Source organism: Punctularia strigosozonata (genome assembly GCF_000264995.1).
Source record: "Punctularia strigosozonata HHB-11173 SS5 unplaced genomic scaffold PUNSTscaffold_6, whole genome shotgun sequence".
NCBI classification, from domain to species: Eukaryota; Fungi; Basidiomycota; class Agaricomycetes; order Corticiales; family Punctulariaceae; genus Punctularia; species Punctularia strigosozonata.
Genome location: NW_006767438.1, coordinates 2,050,559 through 2,068,379, shown reverse-complemented (window position 1 = coordinate 2,068,379; position 17,821 = coordinate 2,050,559). Strand labels below are relative to the sequence as shown.

Below are 17,821 nucleotides of genomic sequence, written 5' to 3'. Positions count from 1 at the left end.
TCACAATCGGTCCCTCTCTCTCTAGTGCATCGCCGGCGCGCCCGCGCCGTACCCCGACCACTTGCTCATCGCCCTGATCCTCGGCCCATACGTCCACAACACCCACGGGATCGGGATCATCGCGACCGATATACCCCCCAGCACGCTGCACGCCTTGCCGATCCCCAGGTTCTTGAAGAACGCGTTGGCGAAGACGGGGAACGCGGCGCCGAGCACGGACCGGAAGAGGTCGTTCCCGGCGAACACGCTCGCGAGGTAGCGCGGGTAGCAGTCGTGCAGGTAGTTGAGCCCGGCTTGGAACACGAAGAAGGTGCCGATGGAGTAGAACACCGTCGCGATGATCGGGACTGGCGTGCGAGTCGCGTCAGTATTTCTTTTAGGGGAAGAGGAGAGCGGGAGAGAGAGCGAGAGGAAGGACGTACCAATCCAGTGGATCGACGCGCGCGCCGTCCATCCGAACCAGAACAACGAGGCGGGGAGCAAGATCGCGCCCACCATCGCGGGCGGCAGACGTGCCTCGGGCGGGAAGTCTACGACGAGCCAAGATACGTCAACCGGCGATCCAAAAAACCGACGACACCGACGCGGAGGACTCACCCTCGTCCCCGTTCGCAAACTTGGGCCGGATGTACCGGTTCACGTACGGGATCATGAGGAACAGGCCGATGATCGCGCCGATCGCCACACCCTGTTAAGCCGCAACGCCCTCCCGTCAGCCAAACCGGTACACAGCAGAAAGACAAGGGAGAAAAAAAGGGAGAGGCTCACCATAAACGCCAACCCGTTCTCGCCCAGGTTGAACCCATAAATCTCGATAAAGATGAGATCAAAGCTCGAGATCCAGATATACAAGATGCCTTAGAATATAACCCAGAAATCCGCCATGTCAGCACAACGTGCTATCACCCGCTTTCATTCCACGAGAAAAGGGCAAAACGCACCGTACAACAGCGCGACGTACACGTTCCACGCCGCGACGATCGGCTCCGTGAAACCGAGCACGAACGGCCGGATCATCGTCATCTGCACGACCTCGTTCGCCGTGTAAAACTCGGCGTCGAGCTCGCCCTGGGACCGGAGCGACTCGTTCCCCGTCAGCTTGCGCAGGCGCACCGCGCGGCGATACAATATCCTGATCGAGAGGCAGCACCGCGGGATGAGCGTCGTCGCACAGGGCCGTTCCGATGACTGAAAACGCGGGGGAGGGGGGATGGGGGGACTTACGCGGACGAGCTCGTCTCGGGCAAGAACACGGCGAGGAACACGAGCGCCGCGCCCGCGAGCCACATCAAAATCCAGATCGTCCACGTCCACCCCTTCGCCGTCGCGGCGAACCCGCCTGTCGAGCACCGCGATCGCCTAGTCAGCGGCCATCTGGGTCGACATCACATGCGGAAGCACGCACCGAGTAAAGGACCGAGCACGGGCCCGCACACGGCCGAGCAGCCCCAGAGGCCCATGACGATGGCCATATCCGCCGGGCCCCACATATCCGCCAGACTCGCGCCGCCCGTCGCGAGCGGCGGGGAGCCGATGAACCCTGCCAAGAACCTGTTACGCCGCAAGTGTGCCACGGGATCGTCAGAAAGGATGAGAGGGGTGATGGAAGGCACGTACCGGATCGCGAGGAGCGTGCCGAGGTTCTTGGCGAGCGCGGTCGGGATCTGGAGCACGACGAAGAGGAAGAGGGTGATGATGTACGTGCTCGTCCTGCCGAGTTGGGGAACCTCCGAGAAGGGAGAGAGGAACATGGGTCCGATGCCGTAGCCGAGGACGAACATCGTGATGCTAAGAGGGTGTTGTCAGCAACGCGCGACATGATGGAAAGCGTGAACTACGTACCCGAGGGTAGCGGCTACGGGCGATACATTGAACTCTTCGGCGACGAAGAGGATACCGGGCGAGTATATGGCTCTGGAGGGTCGAGGTCTTTGAGCAGGGTAATGCCATGAGAAGAGACCTGGGACTCACGATCCAATGTAAATGGCAAATGTGATGAGGCAAATATCGAACGTCACGAAGCACTTCTTCGCGAACGACCACTACACGCGGAACCGGTCAAACCGAGCGCGAACCGAAGGCAGCAGACGGGGCGACGTACGTTCCTCGGACACTCCGGGTCGTCCGGTCCATACCAATCGACGGTCCTCAGCCACTTCGGATCCTCCCACTTCTCCTTCTCCTCGTCCTTCAGCTCCGCCTGGGACATCACCGCCCGCTTCTCTGCGTCGCTGCCGGGCACCGGCGGCGCCTCCTGGTCGGCCACTAACGGACGTTCGCCGTCACCCACGAGCGTCGGCGCGCGCGCACTCTTCGCCGCCGTACTCGCCTGTGAGACGTGCGACTGCGTGCGTGTCACCTCATGCCCGCCCTCCTGCGACGGCTTCTCGTCGTCCTTGCTGGCCTCGAGCTGACCAGCCTTGACGTACTTGGCGGGGAGGACGAACCCGGGTTTTTCTTCCTGGTACTGGAAAAGGCGGTGGCCGGAGAAGGAGTAGATGCATTGGCCGACGAACGACTCGCGAACGAGGTCGGGCACGGGCATCGTCGCTACGTCAAGTCAGAAGAGGCAAGAAGGGGGGGAGAGGAGAGGATGCTCGAGCCGGGTTGATGGTAACCCCCGGTCATTTTGTCCTTGTCGCGCTGGGAGGTGTGTGTGTGTTATTTGCTTTTGCTGTGAAAGAATCCGCAGATCGCGGCGCGGGGTTCGCGTTGGAGGAGAAAAGAAATGGACGGCGTTGCTGACGTCAGGTCACCGACTAACCGTCGATTACCGTGTTTAGTGCGAAATCTAGCCATAAAAAGAAGATCGAGGTATGCTTCCGAAGCTGATGATAGATTTCGCCTGGAACAGATTATACAAACACGGCTTATCAGATACGAAACGGCATCAGCACTGGGTCCTGCGTGAGACGCCATCCGGAGGTGCCGCTCATCTTCATCAAACCCCCGACCTCGCCGACTATACGCCACCCTGCCTGCATCACCTTACACCAGCTTCTCGCTGATCCCTGCACGATGCATACCGCGTTATCTGCACCCTCGAATCAACCACAGACCGTCGACTATGTGTTCCGTTGCCAGGCCTTTGAACTGATGAACACCTGCATCAGTCCAAACGGTGCGTTGTGGGTATGGGATCAGGGATTCTCAGTGTCAGACCCTTTACCTTCTAAAAGGAAGGCGTTTGATAGCGCCACGCGCAGCCCCAATACCGCCAACAGAACAAATAATACTCTGCGAGGAATGTCAGAGGCCCGGACCCACCTTTTAGGAGCGCCCAACGGACCGCCGAGGGGGTTCGAGACGCCAGAACGATTCGTCCAGACTTTGAATTTATATGTGCGTTCCATACACGTTGTACCTTATCGTCGACCGTATGACAAACGGCCCCATCGCAACAATCACAGGCCGCGATCAGTTCCATCCGTCCTGTCCTCTCTCTCGCCATCGAGCTGTTGAAATGCGACTTGGGCTCACACCATGTCAGCCCGGACTCATCCGACGACACAGAAGTCTCACGGCTTGCTAAATATGGTCTAGGTACAACAACAGTGGGGTCCGGTAACTTGAGTTGAAAGACGGTGGAGCGTTTCGCATTGAAGGCATGAATTTGATGCATGTCCATGTAACGTGCTCATCAGATGTTCACTCGCAGGACCGACTGATCTGGCCCGTGCTCCGTGATACGTACTCACCGCGATCCCGATTCCCGAGTCGGGTGCGTGCCAGTACGCACAGGAAACCATAGCAATGGTACAGAAGCGAGGCCAGTAAAGCGCCGCAACTGGTCCCGGTACTGAAGCGCACGAATTCACAGAAAACGAGGATGGACGAGCGACTCGGTGCGTGTACCTCGCCCTTTCGCCCATGAAGTCGCGACTGACGTTCCTTTTCGCTTGCGATGAAGAGATGGCATATAACGCAACGCGTAATCACCGCATGCGGAACTCCATCGACGTCCGCGTGAAATGAAGCTTGCCTTCGCTCTACTACAAATTTCCGTTACCCATAGAATCCGTCGATAGAGTTTATCGACTTGCGGGGTATGCCCGTCTTTGACAATGGTTGACTCAACACCGAGACGGAATATCTGCGACAACTCGATGTTTTTATTTCTACCTTTGAAATCAGTTCTCGTCGATACTGTACATCAAGAACGGCGACACTACGATAACCTCAAACCTACGGGAACGATGGCTTGGTGGAGCATGAGTTTCGTACGTATCGGAGGGAAGATAGGATACCTTACCCTGACATTACGAATGTTCGACTGCGTGGAGCGCGAGTATCGTCCTTTCCAGCTTGTCGAATCGCTCCGAAATGTTTTGCTCCAGCTTGTCAACGCGGTGCGAAATCTCCTTCGCCTGCTTTGCGCGATCGTCTCTGAGATCGCTCACCGTGCGCTCGAGTGCGTCGATTCTGTCGATCATCGTCCAAACCGGCTCCGTTAAATCCGACGGAAAGAACACCGCGGCATGCCTCCAGTGGTGTTCCTGTTTCTCCTTCGCCTCGTCGCGGAGTCTGTTATTCCACATATCTTCTGACCGGTGACCGGCGCGCTCCTTATCGTTGCATGACACGCAGATAAAGACGTGTTTATCTAGGTATCATTGAGCGGAGGGAACCAGCCCCGGCTGGAGATATGCTCACCGTACTGCAGGCAATCTACGCACATCCAGCACGGCCGTTCCGCTCGCTTCCTACAGACCTCGCAACATGTCGATGTGGGGACGGAGTTGCTGGTTTTGGTAGAGTCATCTACAGATGCTGTCACGGAGCTTTCCGCGTGGGCCCCAGTCAGAAATTGAGTCTGGATCAGGTTGTTGCCCTGAGATATTGCGATCCGTGCTTGGCGGTAGATCTTGAAATATTGATCGGTGCTGTAGGCCCAGCGCAGTTCCAGCAGGTTATGGGAAAGGATGTGGTTCTTGTTGTCTGCTTCTCTGTGGCACGGTGAGCGCCAACAAGTCTTACAAAGGTCCACCGTATTGAAGTTCTCGTTCTCGGAACATTGAATGCAGATGAAGCGAGAGCCGCGCAGTCGATCGCCACATGAATCGCATGTGATGCTGGCGGGAAAAAACAATGGTGAGCACTGATTCTCCGGGTTATCAGAAGCGCATGTTACCTTACGTGGACCAGCTCCCTGCGGTTGCGTAGCACGAGCAATGACACGTAGAATCTCAAGTCGCGAGGGTAGATTGTCATAGCCAACGCATCAAACCTTTCGCGTTCCTCCCCCGTGAGCACCCTCGACAGGTTCTGCACGAAAAGCTGCAGATAAGAGTCGCGTGCTTCACGCCGGCTCTCCAGGGTCGACCAATGTAGAGTACGCGAAGCTGCTCCTGCCTTGATGGCGGATAACGCATAGCGCCACAGGTTCTTCGCTCTTTTACTGCCATCGTCCGACTGCATCTTCGATGCCCCAGCGAGAAACCATGTGTCCGGGCGGCGTTGGAATTGGCACTCGCCTCCATACGGAAGTCCCCACCCGGGTGGAGTTTCTAGATCGAGAGAGCCGATGTCAGGGCCCCACCTCCCTGTGATACCGTGGATCGAGTCGAATGAGGCCACATAGAGCCATGATAGATTCTGGTTCAGGTATCTCTTAATCCAAGCGAGTTGCGTGGCGCCATAGCGACATCCGCTGACCGTGAACTGCCCGATAGCGTCTATTCCAGAGCCGCTAAATGAACCGTCATCATTCACCAGGTCGATATTGAAGCTGGTGAGTCCATCCTTGATTCCGGTTTGATAGGTATAGTAGCCCGCCCAATGACCAACAAGACCTTGGGAATGCAGATTTGCACCCTCATTTGTCTTCTCGGTATTATCGTAGCACTGCAAGTCCGCAACGAGTGAGCCCCAGGTCTCCAGAGATTGGATTCCAAAGAAAGTGCTCTGTGGTGCTATAATTTCCTCGTGTCGTTCCGAGCTTGAGGAACCTAGTGTCGAACTTGTTCCTGGGTCCGAAGCGCCATCCGCATTTTGCGGATCAGGAGACTCGCCCCTCCCGCTCTCGAAGCTTGCGCCATATTCTACATATTCGACATCGTCCATAATGTCATAGAACGAATTGTCGGCGTCAATCGTGTCTCTGTAGTATGAAGATGTCTCTATGGCGTCGTAATCGGCAATGTACCGATACTGCAATTATAAGTCAATACGATTGCAAAGCAATGAAGTGCCATGATGGAATATAACTCACCAAACCAAAACAGAATCTCGCGAAATGCTCCTCGGCGTGTATATTTTGAAGTTTGCAAATCGCTGCCAGACGGAGGTTCTTTCAACACTCTCATCTCATGAGCCAGATTATCGAAGCTGTACAGACCTTTCAAGGTATTCACCCTGGAGTTTGCCTCCTGTTGCAATATTTGAAATGAGGCCAGCAACATATTCAATTCATTCTCGTGGAGCAAGCTCTGCGTTCCTACTTTGATGACCTCCAAGGAGCGCTGAAGAAGAAGAAAGGATATTGGGAGCAGGGTCTGATAAAAGCGTTAACATTCTCAATGTTCACATCGCATATAAATGCATACCTTCTCCAAACGTTGGGATTGGGTTAGAAGAGCCAAGGTGCCGTTGTCGTCGATATAGTACAGAATGCTCGTCAAGATACGTTTTAAGCGGTTATATTCGGCGTCGACGTAGAGCTTGAATCGACTAAGAAGCCACACGTCTAAATCTGGTCCATCGCTGCTGTCATGCATGCCAGCTAGGAAACGTTCTGGAAGACGCAAGGTTTGCCACGACCCGACGTAAGCGTCCACAATTCTCCGGTTGGCGGGAAGCACGTCTCTTGACACCTCGCTTATCTCTGAAATAATCTTGCGAATACGGCCCTCGTACCACTGCATTGTGATACGGAAACCTATTTCGAAGAATATAAGGCCGATTAGTTGAGGATTCTTCATCATAACATACCCGTGGTCCAATACGCTATCCAATGAGGAAGGCTATGAGCACGTTAGCGACAGTCATATGTATATGAATGTTCTGAACGGTAGATACCTCCATTCCGGTGGCTTCCCGTCCGTGAAGGCATTAGCTTCTGAGATGGTCACAAAAGAAGAGGCATCATCGTCTAGCGTCTCAAGCAGTGGTTGGACTCGCGTAATTGTCATGTATCTCAGAGCCCAAAGATCGTCCCGGTTTAGAGGCTCGATCTTGTACGCAATATCGGATACCTTGGAAAGCTTCTGCGCAGCCGTGCTGGGGCTAGAGGAATCTACGATATCACGGATTTTCTCCAGCGCTCGCTGCTCAGTGGATATCATCGTGTGGTATCTATCGTTGAAGTGGTTGCGTAAGGCCATCACCAGATGCTTTGCCTTAGCGCTGCCTTTCCAGCCCTGGTTCAATGCATCAGTAAGCTATCAGAAAAACAGAAACGATTCGAGCGGACCTCGTCATGCCAGACATGCCGTACATCCTGTCACCGATTGTTCAGTTTCATATTCTTGCGTGAGTGAGAGCCACATACCGGATCTCTGATGCGCTTCTCCGTAGAAGTACCGAAGCTCGCTAGCATATCCGCAGTTTCTGATATGACCCGGTCTGAGTTTTGGCGCACTGTGTCCTCGAGCTGCTTATACGCGCCGAGCTTGCGGTTGAACGCGGCGTCTTCCTTCTGTAGGAATGTATCGAGGCTCTCACGGAACTCGGTTCTCAGGGAAGAAATCTCGACCGCGAGATTTTCTTCTCGCGATCCTTTATCGCTTCCCTTCGCCAGCTTCGAGGTCATCGGCTCCGGCGCGAGCTTCTGTTGCTTGTGTAACAGTTCAGAGAGCAGCACATCGTCCGAGACGACCTCTTTGGCACCGTGTTTTTCTACGAACGCCCCGAGCTCGCGTTCGACAGATGACTGCAGCAAGGTGAACACCTTTCCCATGAGGCCGCGAAGTTGGTCAACTTTGAGCGACAGGAGACCGACAGCCTGATGCGTGGCTTCGGCGATCAGTGCCCCGAATCGAATGAGGCAGTCATGAATGGCTGTCTTGTGACGAAGAAATTCCTCGCTGATCTGGGTGAACTTGTCCTTCCACTTCGCGCTGGTCAAAACTCGTTCTGAGGAGAGGTCTAACTCCCGCTTTGTACGCCAAGTCACAGACTCACTGATCATCCCCCTCTTGTGATATTCCGCACAAAGACGCGCGCAGGTCTCGATCGACTTCGCGGCATCACTGAGGCACTCTTTTAGGGACTTCTCGACCTCCGGTATCTGATCATCGGATAGATTCTTGATCCTGGTCGAAGCGGCAAACTGAGGCGCGGTGCACGGAACTTGGAAGATACTCACGAAAGCAGAGTGCTCATCATATCCTTCATCTCAATGCACAGCACCAGCGTCTTTCCATCGTTGTCGATCCTATCGATCTCCATCCGAATCGCTGCGTTGAATAATCCGACGGCAACTGTGTACCGTTGGTCAGCTGTACTTCAGAAGTTGGCTGCAAACGAAGGACTTACCTCCCAAAAAAGGATGAATTACGGCTAGCCCGCTAAGAAGTTGCATGATGACCTTGCTGTTCTCGACGAAGTCTCCAAATTGATCCTTCATTAACGTGAAAGTCGATGAAATCAGTTCGTTATCTCCGTTGTCCGCTTGGTTGATTTTTTCCACTGGTTCATCAGAGATTGGCGATTGGGATGCACACATTGTAGCTGGTGAACATACCAGCGGTATCGACCTTCGAAGAAACCTTGCTCTGAGCGCGAAAGAGATCTTCTGCTCTGCGGATTTCTTCGCCGGTACTAGAAAGGTTGGTCCCGACATCGTTGGAGGGGCGGGTGGCCATACTTCACTGGACTCCGAAAGAGGTTAGAACGGAAATCAAGGGCAATCCTATCGGATATAGACAGCTAAGCAAGCGCAACGGGCGCCTCGATGATGTCGGACGGGATTGGGCTATGTTTAGCGTATCAGTACACGGCATCGATCAGAGCGGGAGGCAATTGAAGCAAAGAATAGGGTTTTTAATGCTATATTAAGGTTGTATCAGAAGACATGGTGCCCACGAGCCGCCACGTAGAAGTTCACAGCGAGCTTTCTTCGCTGTCACACATGTACGGCACTGGAGCTCTCTGATGGTTTTGACGACAAATCGGGAGCCCAAGGTTCAATGGTAATGTCGAATAACTTAGAGGACCTTAATATAGGCGCATAATTAACTTGGAACCTTCCCAAATCAGATATGAGCCTTCGACTATACACAACACTGAACTTACTCACCACAGCAAGCGAGTGCCTTCATCAGGCGGCGAGAGTACAAATCGGAGATGATGAGATATGGGTATATCTGCTGTGCTATCGAGTTCTCAACAGCGACAGTGCATGCCCGACATGTCCCCGGTCGTGCTCCTATCGCTTCAAGTGTCATCGCATAAAACGCCATGCAACTGGATTGCCGTCATCATAGGTCATCACATGACACGCGGAACGGCGACGCCTCTTGTCAGCCCTCTTGTCTCTTCCGGTCAAGGCCACCAGATGGCGGCTCGGTTTGTTATCTCCTGCGATATCTCAGGGAGATGGTGCCCCGGTCATCTAGCTGTGCTACAACTGCAAATCAAGCATGACTTCTTGCTCACGTCTGGGTGGATGTGCACGCGTGATTAGCCTAGGCGCGCCCAATATATAGGGCGCTGCAGATCTTTTATTGCTTGCCGCGGCCGAGTCGCGGCCCGGTACAATTAATTGTAGTCTAAACGGATTACTTACTCCGTTACACGGGGGGACGTCATGTGGATCCGGTCGCTCGAGCAAGCTTACATTTACTCTCGCGGATCAAGTAGTGGCAAACTCTGCGTGCCCTTCTTCTCTCTCCTTCACCTTTATCCGTCCCATCTGGTCCGAAGCAGGCTCTCCCCCTTCCACAACGAACTTGCGGACATACGCGGGGAGGCCACGACGACGTTCCTAACGACACCACGCGATCGATTCTTCCGAGCTCTGCGGCTCATCTTTATACTCGTTGGACGTTCACGGGTCCCGCATCTCTCGTCGCCGACCGGCGGAAGGTCCGACTTTCTGCAGCTTTCCGTTCGTTCTTGGTTGTCCAGCGCCATATCGAAGAGCCCCGGGCCCAAGATAGTACCATCAGCGTGTGGATCCCGTCGGCGTTGCACAAGGCGATGGGGATCAGCTGAGCGAAGGATCCGGGACCTTCACTGGATGCATCGGACGCCCAATGTAACACCTGCTTTGATGAATGTTTCGTCCTCCTTTGAGCGAGCGTAGCCGGCAGTATATAAGCGTCGGTGCCTAAACATCACCATCCAATGCACATCTTGCGGCGCTCTCACCTCTTAATATGAAGCTCTCCATCTACATCTCAGCTGCCCTCGCCGCAACCTGCAACACCTTGGCTGCCAGTTATTCGCGAAAAAGCAATGTCGTCGGCAACGGCTTCTACGACTTTTTCTCCTTCCAGGCCGTCTCCGATCCCACCAACGGTCGCGTGTGAGAGGGCATGATCCACAGTCGTTCTTCCACGACTGACATATTCCCTCTATCGTTCACCAGCAACTACGTGAACAAAGCGACCGCGCAATCGCAGAACCTCACCTACGCCTCGTCCGACACCTTCATCCTCCGCGCAGACTACAAGAACACGTTGAGCGCGAGCGGGCCCGGGCGCAACTCTGCCCGGATCCAGTCCAACAACGCCTACTCGACCCACGTCGCGATGTAAGATTCCTTCTTCTGACATCGTCCTGAACGGTCATCGTTATAACCCACTGTGGGTTCGCAGCTTCAACATACGTCACATGCCCCAAGGCTGCGGCACCTGGCCCGCGATCTGGGAAGTCGGTCCAAACTGGCCAAACGAGGTGCGCTCGTTCTCCTCCGCTCATCTCATAAATCAGCCTGATAACAGGGATACGCGCCGCAGGGAGAGGTCGACATCCTCGAAGGCGTGAACGACGTCGGACCCAACCAAGCCACGCTTCACACCGGCGCAGGTGGGCGCGCCCACCTCCGCTCCTACTTTTTTTCGGTCCTCTAAAGCACGCGCTCCTTCCCCCAAGGCTACACCATGCCCTCAAGCCAGAGCGCTCAGAACGGGCGAGTGTCTCCTCCAATCCCTCCCTGGAAGCCACACGCATCGATCCCGACCTTACGTATATCACCCAGAATCCAAGTCGGCACCGACTGCGAAGGCAGCACCGGCTGCGGCGTGCAGGAGCGCTCGGACCGAAGCTACGGCCCGGCGTTCAACGGCGCCGGCGGGGGCTGGTACGCAATGGAGCGCACGTCGAGCTCCATCAAAGTCTGGTTCTGGTCCCGCTTAGACACCTCCGTCCCGGCCGAGGTGAAGAACGGCGCGACGTCCATCGACACGAGCAGCTGGGTATGGAATGCCTATTTTTTATTTCTACAGGAAAACGAAGCGAGGCTCAGACTGCCCGCGGGCTCTCTCGCAGGGCACCCCGTTCGCGTACTTCTCCGGCGCAGACTGCGACATCGACTCCAAGTTCGGCCCGAACCAGATCATCATCAACCTCACCTTCTGTGCGTCTCAAAAACACTCATTCAAGTCCCCACATCCCAGGAAATTCGACTGATGGCTTATATATTCATCGTGCAGGCGGCGACTGGGCCGGGTCCGCATACGGCTCATCAGGATGCCCCGGCACCTGCGTCGGTAAAGTTCCTTTTCCTTCCACCCACAACGATCTCCCGCTCACCCATTCGAACGAAAAAAAAAAAAGACTACGTGAACAACAACCCGTCCGCGTTCCAGAACGCCTACTTCGACCTCGCGTGGATGAACATCTACCAGTGACCTCTCTCCCCTCCCGCCTTCCGTCTTCATCTTCTCATCACCACCCGCTTACTTACCCGCGACAAATCGCCCCACTGCTTCTCCGTGTTCGTGTATTTGTATCCCTATCGATAACCCCCCTGCAGCGCTGTAGTATTGCTACTGTATCGTGGAGTGCCAACCCGTTTGTAAGCGCTGATGTAGCATCGGCTCCGCAGTAACATGTTCATAAGAGTCGGCCGACCAAAGGCCCTTCACAGCGACCGAGGCCGATGTACGGGGCTCTCTCTCAAAGGCGACTCAATAGAACGGTCCCAATGATATGCCTCAGAGGGTGGTTGATTTCACAACGTACTGGTTACACAAACTATACATTACACACATTTCGTCCTTCGTGCGTCGTCGTTGCAAGACAAGCAAAAACAAAAGGGGGGGGGAGGAGGGCGTTCTCATTTATTTGCCCTTGCCGGCCTTCTTGGCCGCCGTCCGCGCGCGGGTGATCTGCTTCTTCCACCCGTAGCACTGATTGCAAGCTGTCCAACGGAACAGACAACAACGCGACCCGATCGTCAGCGGACCGACGTTCGGACTTGATTCTCGTACATGGAGGAGGGGGGGGGGGCACGGGCGGAACGAGACGCGTACCCTTAGAGCCGTGCTTCTTGCACTGCCAGTCGCCGTCCTTGGTCTGCGTCGCCTGGGGCGCCTCGAGGCCTTCGCGATTTATCGGCTCGAACTGATAAGATCAAGACAAAAAACACGTAAGGCTACACACAGAAGGTATACAGAGATATGCAACGCGATGTGTGAAACGTACCCCGAAGAACGAGTCGTTCTCCTCGCGAAGGTCGCACGAGCATTCCGTGCACTGTGAATATGGTGGGTTCGCCTGACGACGGTACGACGGTTCGGGGGACGACGACGAAAACTCACGACTTCCTTGAAATGCGCGCTGCAGAAGAGGGCGTCGTTGAGCTCGACGGTTGGACCGGGCTCGACCTCGGTGGACATGGTGGCTAAACGGCGGGGGAGGTTAGGTGAGGTTGGGGGCGAGGGCGGGTTATCAGGTCGTATGCATAAAGGGTTGGGGATCACAGTGGGAGCCCCAGAGCGGGCGGGTATATATACCGGCTGAGTGCGAACCTTGCGAAGAAGGCAGTCGACGTAGTGTATTGGGGTCGTTACCCTTTGGGGCCAGGAAGAGACGAGATCCGGACGTGCCGCGTCCAGGTGACCAGAACCGTCGCCTCGGCGAGAGCTGGCGGGGCACTGGCAGACTCAGCGGGGTGGGGTTGCTTAGCAGGTGACTCTGCACCTTTGCTGCGCGAACTCAATCGCATTACGTAGCGTTCAGGCGCACCAACACGGGGAAGCGTTATGTGGTGGTTTTCTGTCGTTATTCCCCGCCGAAAAGAACATACATGAGGAGCGTCTTGGGCGTCGTCTCGCTGAATGCGTTCGGTGCTCACAGGGAGCAATCTAACAGCACCAGTCCAGGGAAAGGCGAGGAGGGGAGCAAAGGTTAAATTCAGTCCACGTGACCGTTAACCTCCTCCGAAGTGTCTGTCGTTCCCATGCAACAGTAAAAGAGTAGCAATACATTCGAGCTCGAAGGAAGGGAGCTCCTGCATACCACCACACTCGCCTCTGCCCAGACCTAGCTCTATAATCCTAGCTAGTCCATCCCATGCATCGGTATGTCCTCCATCAGGTCCTCCTCGGGCCCGATCATCCCCCCGAACCGATCGTCGTCCTTCACCTTCACAGCCTAACATCCGATAAACGGTGTCTCAGCATCAGCATTAACGGAGCAAAATAGAGACGGAGAGAGATCGAGCAAGAGACGATGAATAGAAAGAGAGGGGGGGAGGAGGGGACGACAGACAAAGAGTCAGAAGGCACGTCACCTTGGTGAGGTACTCCCTGCTCCCCGCCAACGCGCGGTCGAGCTTGGTGAGCAACAAGCCCTGCTGCTGCGCCCCGAGCAAGATCCGATCGATCTCCGCCTTCGACACCCGCACCGGCGCGTCCGCGAACGTCACCGTGCCCTCGGCCGACAGCGTCGCCGTGATCACGTCCTCGTCGATCTGGACAATCGGATAGATCAGTCCTTTCTGTTCCGTGTCCGAGAGAGGAGAATTCTGGTTTTTTTTTTTTTTTTTTGGGGGGGAGGGGGGGAAAGAGTGGAAGAGGTCCGAGCGTACCATGGAGACGACGGTGTCGCGCGCGCGCTCGACGTCGAGCCGGACGGCCTTGGCGATGTCCGCGAGCGAGAGCGAGAGGTAGGTGTGCGTGAGACCGCGGATGAGCCAGCGCGGGACGCGGTCGAGCGCCTGGTTAACGAGCCCGAGGTTATTATCCTAAAAAAAAGTGTCGTTATAAACGTCCAGCTCTATCTAATCCCGTCGAGAACAAGGCGCGTGAGAGAGGGGGGCAGGGGAAGAGAACAAGGAAGGGAAGATGGAAGGAAATAGAGGGAGGACTTACGTCGACGAAGACGGCGCGCTCCTTCTCCACTAGGCTCGCGAGCGCGTCGCGCTGCGCCGGGTAGTGCTTCGCGAACGCGCCGTAAGGCGAGTTCTTGAGCAGCCGGGTCAGCGCCGGGTGCGCGTACTTCGGGAGCGGCGTGGACTGTCGCCTTTGTTTTCAGCAACAGATCGAAGGAACCAAAGGGAGAGCGCAGGGATAGGTACGGGGACGGGGACGGGGAGACGGTGGCTGACCTTCCCGGTGGAGATGCATTGCACGAGCACGAGCTTCTTCACGGCTTCCCATTGGATCGCGCTCGCGGCCGTGCCCGGGGCGCCGATGCAGAGCTCGAAAAAGTCTCGTCTGGGTGACGGATCGTGTCAGCGAAGGGTCAGGGAGAGAGAGAGAGAGAGAGAGAGAGAGAGAGATGAGTGAGAGGAAGGGGCGGGGAGGGCAACTCACGCGTCCTTCCAGCGCTTCATCCTCGCCCATGCGCAGCCACCGAGGTAGTGGTACACAAGGCTGTCGGTGTATGACAGGTCGGAAAGCTCGAGCGAGACGTTGCTGATCGGCACGGAGAGCACGGGGAGGAGGAGCGCGGGCGGGAAGTGGTTCGCGAGCGTGCATGCCTGATAACCCAAACAAAACTTAGGGCGTTAGAGAGAAAGGAGGGGGCGCGTGAAGGCAGACGTACGTGAAGGAAGATGGGGTGGACGGTGGTTAGGTAGGATAGGTCGGGCGCGTAGCGCGTGAGGAGGTCGTATAGCGGTTTGATGGCGAGCTTGGCGCCGTTGTCGTTCACGCCTGAGGCGTATCTGAAGATCCCCCTTGCAAGCATCGTTACTGACGGAGCATGAGGATCGAGACGTGAGCAAAGGGAGAGCTGCGAGACGCTTACCGCGCTCGGGAGCAACCCTCGCCTGCTCCGGGTCGAACGTGGCGCAAAAGCGGGAGATGTGGTCAAACGAAACCGGTGCAGCGGTGGACGCCGTAAGCCGTGCGGACCTAACGGCCAGCAAGTCAAGTCAGCATTCATATTCTGAATAGCATCAGTGCCTCCAAGATAGAGAGACAGAACGGTAAAGCGACCGCAAGAGAGACGCACGCCACACCACTCACAGTATCCAGACGACGCCGAGCGTGTTGGTTTCTACATCGAGTATATCCAGCGGATCTTGATCTCCTGGTAATAGAGACGCGAGGAGGGTCTCCCTGACTTCCTTCGGCGCGAACTTGGTGAGCCATCGTGCGAGCGATTGCGGGTTGGAGGTGGAGGTGATCTGCTCGACGGCCGAGGCGAGCGACACCTGCTGATGGGCAGCAATGGGTTGCGACGGGCCAGCGCCAGTCGTCGTTTCGTCCTGCATAGCAGTCCTGGCTGAGGAGATCGCCTGAGATCACAGCAAGTCGAGCCCTCGCAGTGAACGCGGTGGTGGCGTCGAGGTCGATATGAAGACGCGACATCGGGCGCTTAATCTGTTTCGCCCATCAGACGCCCGTAGCCCTCCTTGAACTTGGACGTCCACCAAAAGCTACTTACGCGATTTGACGCAGCGCGGCTCGCCAACGACCATCGTCATGAGGCTGAGGACATCTGTTCTGTAGTAGTTAAGGCTTCCCGGAATCCAGTTCCCAAGCCAACCAAAGTCGAGCTTCAGCCCCCCGCTCCTGACAACTCGCCCTCTCTTAGCTAGGGTGGTGTGCGAACTGTTCATCGCACCAACTAGGCTCGTTACGAACGGTCTCTTGACATCCGTCATATTTCTGAGACATACCTACACATTTCCAGGTGATGGAGGCTCGCAAAAACAAAGAAGACGGTGACCGCCATGTCATGGAATTCTCCATCATGTTGCAGCGGCGATACGGATTATAGCGCGAGATTTTCGGACCACGACCAAGCATGAAACCTAAGCCGCGACAGCATGCAACGCATGAAGGCCGACATTGCTAAACGCGCAGAGCGTATCGAGGAGCTTGGAACTCATTGCAGCATGTCATTCGAAGACGTGACACGAACTCAGACTTGATATAGGATCTTACCATACGCCATGTACAAGGGATCCGACCCTCTCCGTGGATCCATAGGCACCTGCGTGCTCGCTATCGATTCTCCTCATGAAACGACATCTTCAAAAAGCAAAAATCGCTTCGGGACGGGGATCCAGATCTTCTGCTCGTTATTGAGTGGGAGCATTCAACAATGGTGCATCAGCGTCAACTTCTCCGCTGACGGATCATTATTATATTTCTCCTCGATGGCAATATAATCTAGACACTCTATGCAGGACGGGGGCGATAGCTAGAGGATCAGCTAGCCGGGGTGGCCACGCCCAGTGTTACAACGATGGCGTGTGACGTCATGTCACACTGCCTCCGGGTAAGTCGGAACAAGGTGCACTTCTGGCGCATTCGGACTTGTCATCGACCCGTACTGAAGCCCCGTGGCCAGTGCTTCGGTGGTATCAGGTCCGGAGCAGTGTAGACGTACAAGTCCTAATCAAGGTCAACGAGTATCGGGCTTGAAGTAAGCAGTACAGTGGCTGCACCTCGGTGTTGGGAACAGTGAACTCACTGTCGTCAAACTTTTGATTAGGGATCTTGACAATATCCGATGTTTTGCGCATGCAGTAAATGGTCTTGCAGGATGGTGGTAATTGGACAATCTTCGGCTTGGCATTTGCTAGCAAGCTGCTTTCGGTGTGTCAATCATCTCATCACGCCGGATCGACGACTAGCGACTAATGAGCGTCTTATCTCTCACGACGATCTCCACCGACCCCACTGGAAAGCTCTCGACTTCAGCTTTACCGCTTTGATACAGACAGACATCGCTTCACGCATTCTGACGAACTTCTCCAAAGCAGGGTGATGATTTAGGCTTCCACCATCATGACTATTCGAAGCTCTCGATAGGTGTCGTCGGATCTTTCGGTCAGATTCTTCCCATACCAAGAATTCAGTTTCACAAGAGCCGGCTACCTTTCTAGAAATCGAACTTGACCCGGCCACTCGGGGGCATTTCTGCTTCGATGCTCTCTAAACTTATAATCACGCGAAGCCCTCCGCTCGCACCGCTCGTGTTTCCCCATGGATCATTTCGTTGGCCCGCTGCCGTCCACACAGTCGGACGACGGGACTCGGTTCGAGACGTCGTCATATCTTGAGGCGGACGCTCTCTTCCTCCAACTCGCTCGCGAAGATATCAGCGACCCCATCAGCCATCTTCGCCGAATCGCTCAATCGTATCGCTCTGGAACGGTAGCTACCTCAGCCTACCCTCAACTTTGCGTCTACATCATGGACCGTTTGGCGGTGACGCTTCTCTTCATGTTTGAATACAGCTCCACGTCCGATCATTTGATCGAATCTATCGATCTTCATCGTCAGGCTCTAGAGGTTAGGCAGCGTCTTGGGCTGGATCTGTCACCGTCTTTGACGGGGGTCGCGTCCGGTCTGGTGGCTCAATGCTCCGCCAATCTTGGGTCTCCCATTGCCCATGAAGCCTTCGACGAGCCCCTCCGCATACTTCGGGAGGCGGTCTCATCAAGTGGTATCGACGATCGCGGTCTCATCGT

At 55.4% G+C, this 17,821-nt stretch overlaps 5 protein-coding genes across 5 annotated transcripts; 1 reads left to right on the top strand and 4 right to left on the bottom strand.

Moving 5' to 3' along the window:
• Window positions 1-21: 21 nt before the first annotated feature.
• PUNSTDRAFT_67565 (MFS general substrate transporter) lies at window positions 22-2,209 on the bottom strand (the record flags this gene model as incomplete). The annotated part of the gene is made up of 11 exons (XM_007383990.1): window positions 22-347; window positions 423-530; window positions 598-688; window positions 769-857; window positions 942-1,132; window positions 1,225-1,339; window positions 1,406-1,551; window positions 1,618-1,788; window positions 1,843-1,914; window positions 1,972-2,042; window positions 2,102-2,209. 11 exons carry the CDS (start codon window positions 2,207-2,209, stop codon window positions 22-24), a joined length of 1,488 nt encoding a protein of 495 aa, XP_007384052.1.
• Window positions 2,210-4,259: 2,050 nt separating this feature from the next.
• On the bottom strand, window positions 4,260-8,804 carry PUNSTDRAFT_134506 (uncharacterized protein; the record flags this gene model as incomplete). Its single annotated transcript, XM_007383989.1, has 15 exons — window positions 4,260-4,603; window positions 4,654-4,946; window positions 4,978-5,072; window positions 5,137-6,150; window positions 6,212-6,273; window positions 6,338-6,368; window positions 6,441-6,494; window positions 6,546-6,877; window positions 6,931-6,962; window positions 7,018-7,358; window positions 7,412-7,438; window positions 7,490-8,252; window positions 8,306-8,420; window positions 8,476-8,628; window positions 8,684-8,804. 15 exons carry the CDS (start codon window positions 8,802-8,804, stop codon window positions 4,260-4,262), a joined length of 3,777 nt encoding a protein of 1,258 aa, XP_007384051.1.
• A 1,218-nt stretch (window positions 8,805-10,022) lies between these two features.
• PUNSTDRAFT_143804 (glycoside hydrolase family 16 protein) lies at window positions 10,023-11,831 on the top strand. The gene is made up of 8 exons (XM_007383988.1): window positions 10,023-10,468; window positions 10,532-10,696; window positions 10,761-10,839; window positions 10,902-10,971; window positions 11,038-11,360; window positions 11,434-11,521; window positions 11,598-11,654; window positions 11,722-11,831. The coding sequence occupies exons 1-8, from the start codon at window positions 10,320-10,322 to the stop codon at window positions 11,793-11,795; spliced, it is 1,005 nt and encodes a 334-aa protein (XP_007384050.1). The 5' UTR covers window positions 10,023-10,319; the 3' UTR covers window positions 11,796-11,831.
• Window positions 11,832-12,236: 405 nt separating this feature from the next.
• Window positions 12,237-12,758, bottom strand: PUNSTDRAFT_28171 (uncharacterized protein; the record flags this gene model as incomplete). The annotated part of the gene is made up of 4 exons (XM_007383987.1): window positions 12,237-12,307; window positions 12,420-12,510; window positions 12,592-12,642; window positions 12,708-12,758. Coding segments are annotated over 4 exons (264 nt in total), but the record flags the coding sequence as incomplete, so codon positions are not given.
• Window positions 12,759-13,576: 818 nt separating this feature from the next.
• PUNSTDRAFT_67669 (uncharacterized protein) lies at window positions 13,577-15,610 on the bottom strand (the record flags this gene model as incomplete). The annotated part of the gene is made up of 8 exons (XM_007383986.1): window positions 13,577-13,861; window positions 13,979-14,134; window positions 14,262-14,405; window positions 14,498-14,606; window positions 14,706-14,872; window positions 14,938-15,086; window positions 15,142-15,248; window positions 15,363-15,610. 8 exons carry the CDS (start codon window positions 15,608-15,610, stop codon window positions 13,577-13,579), a joined length of 1,365 nt encoding a protein of 454 aa, XP_007384048.1.
• Between the last annotated feature and the right edge of the window lie 2,211 nt (window positions 15,611-17,821).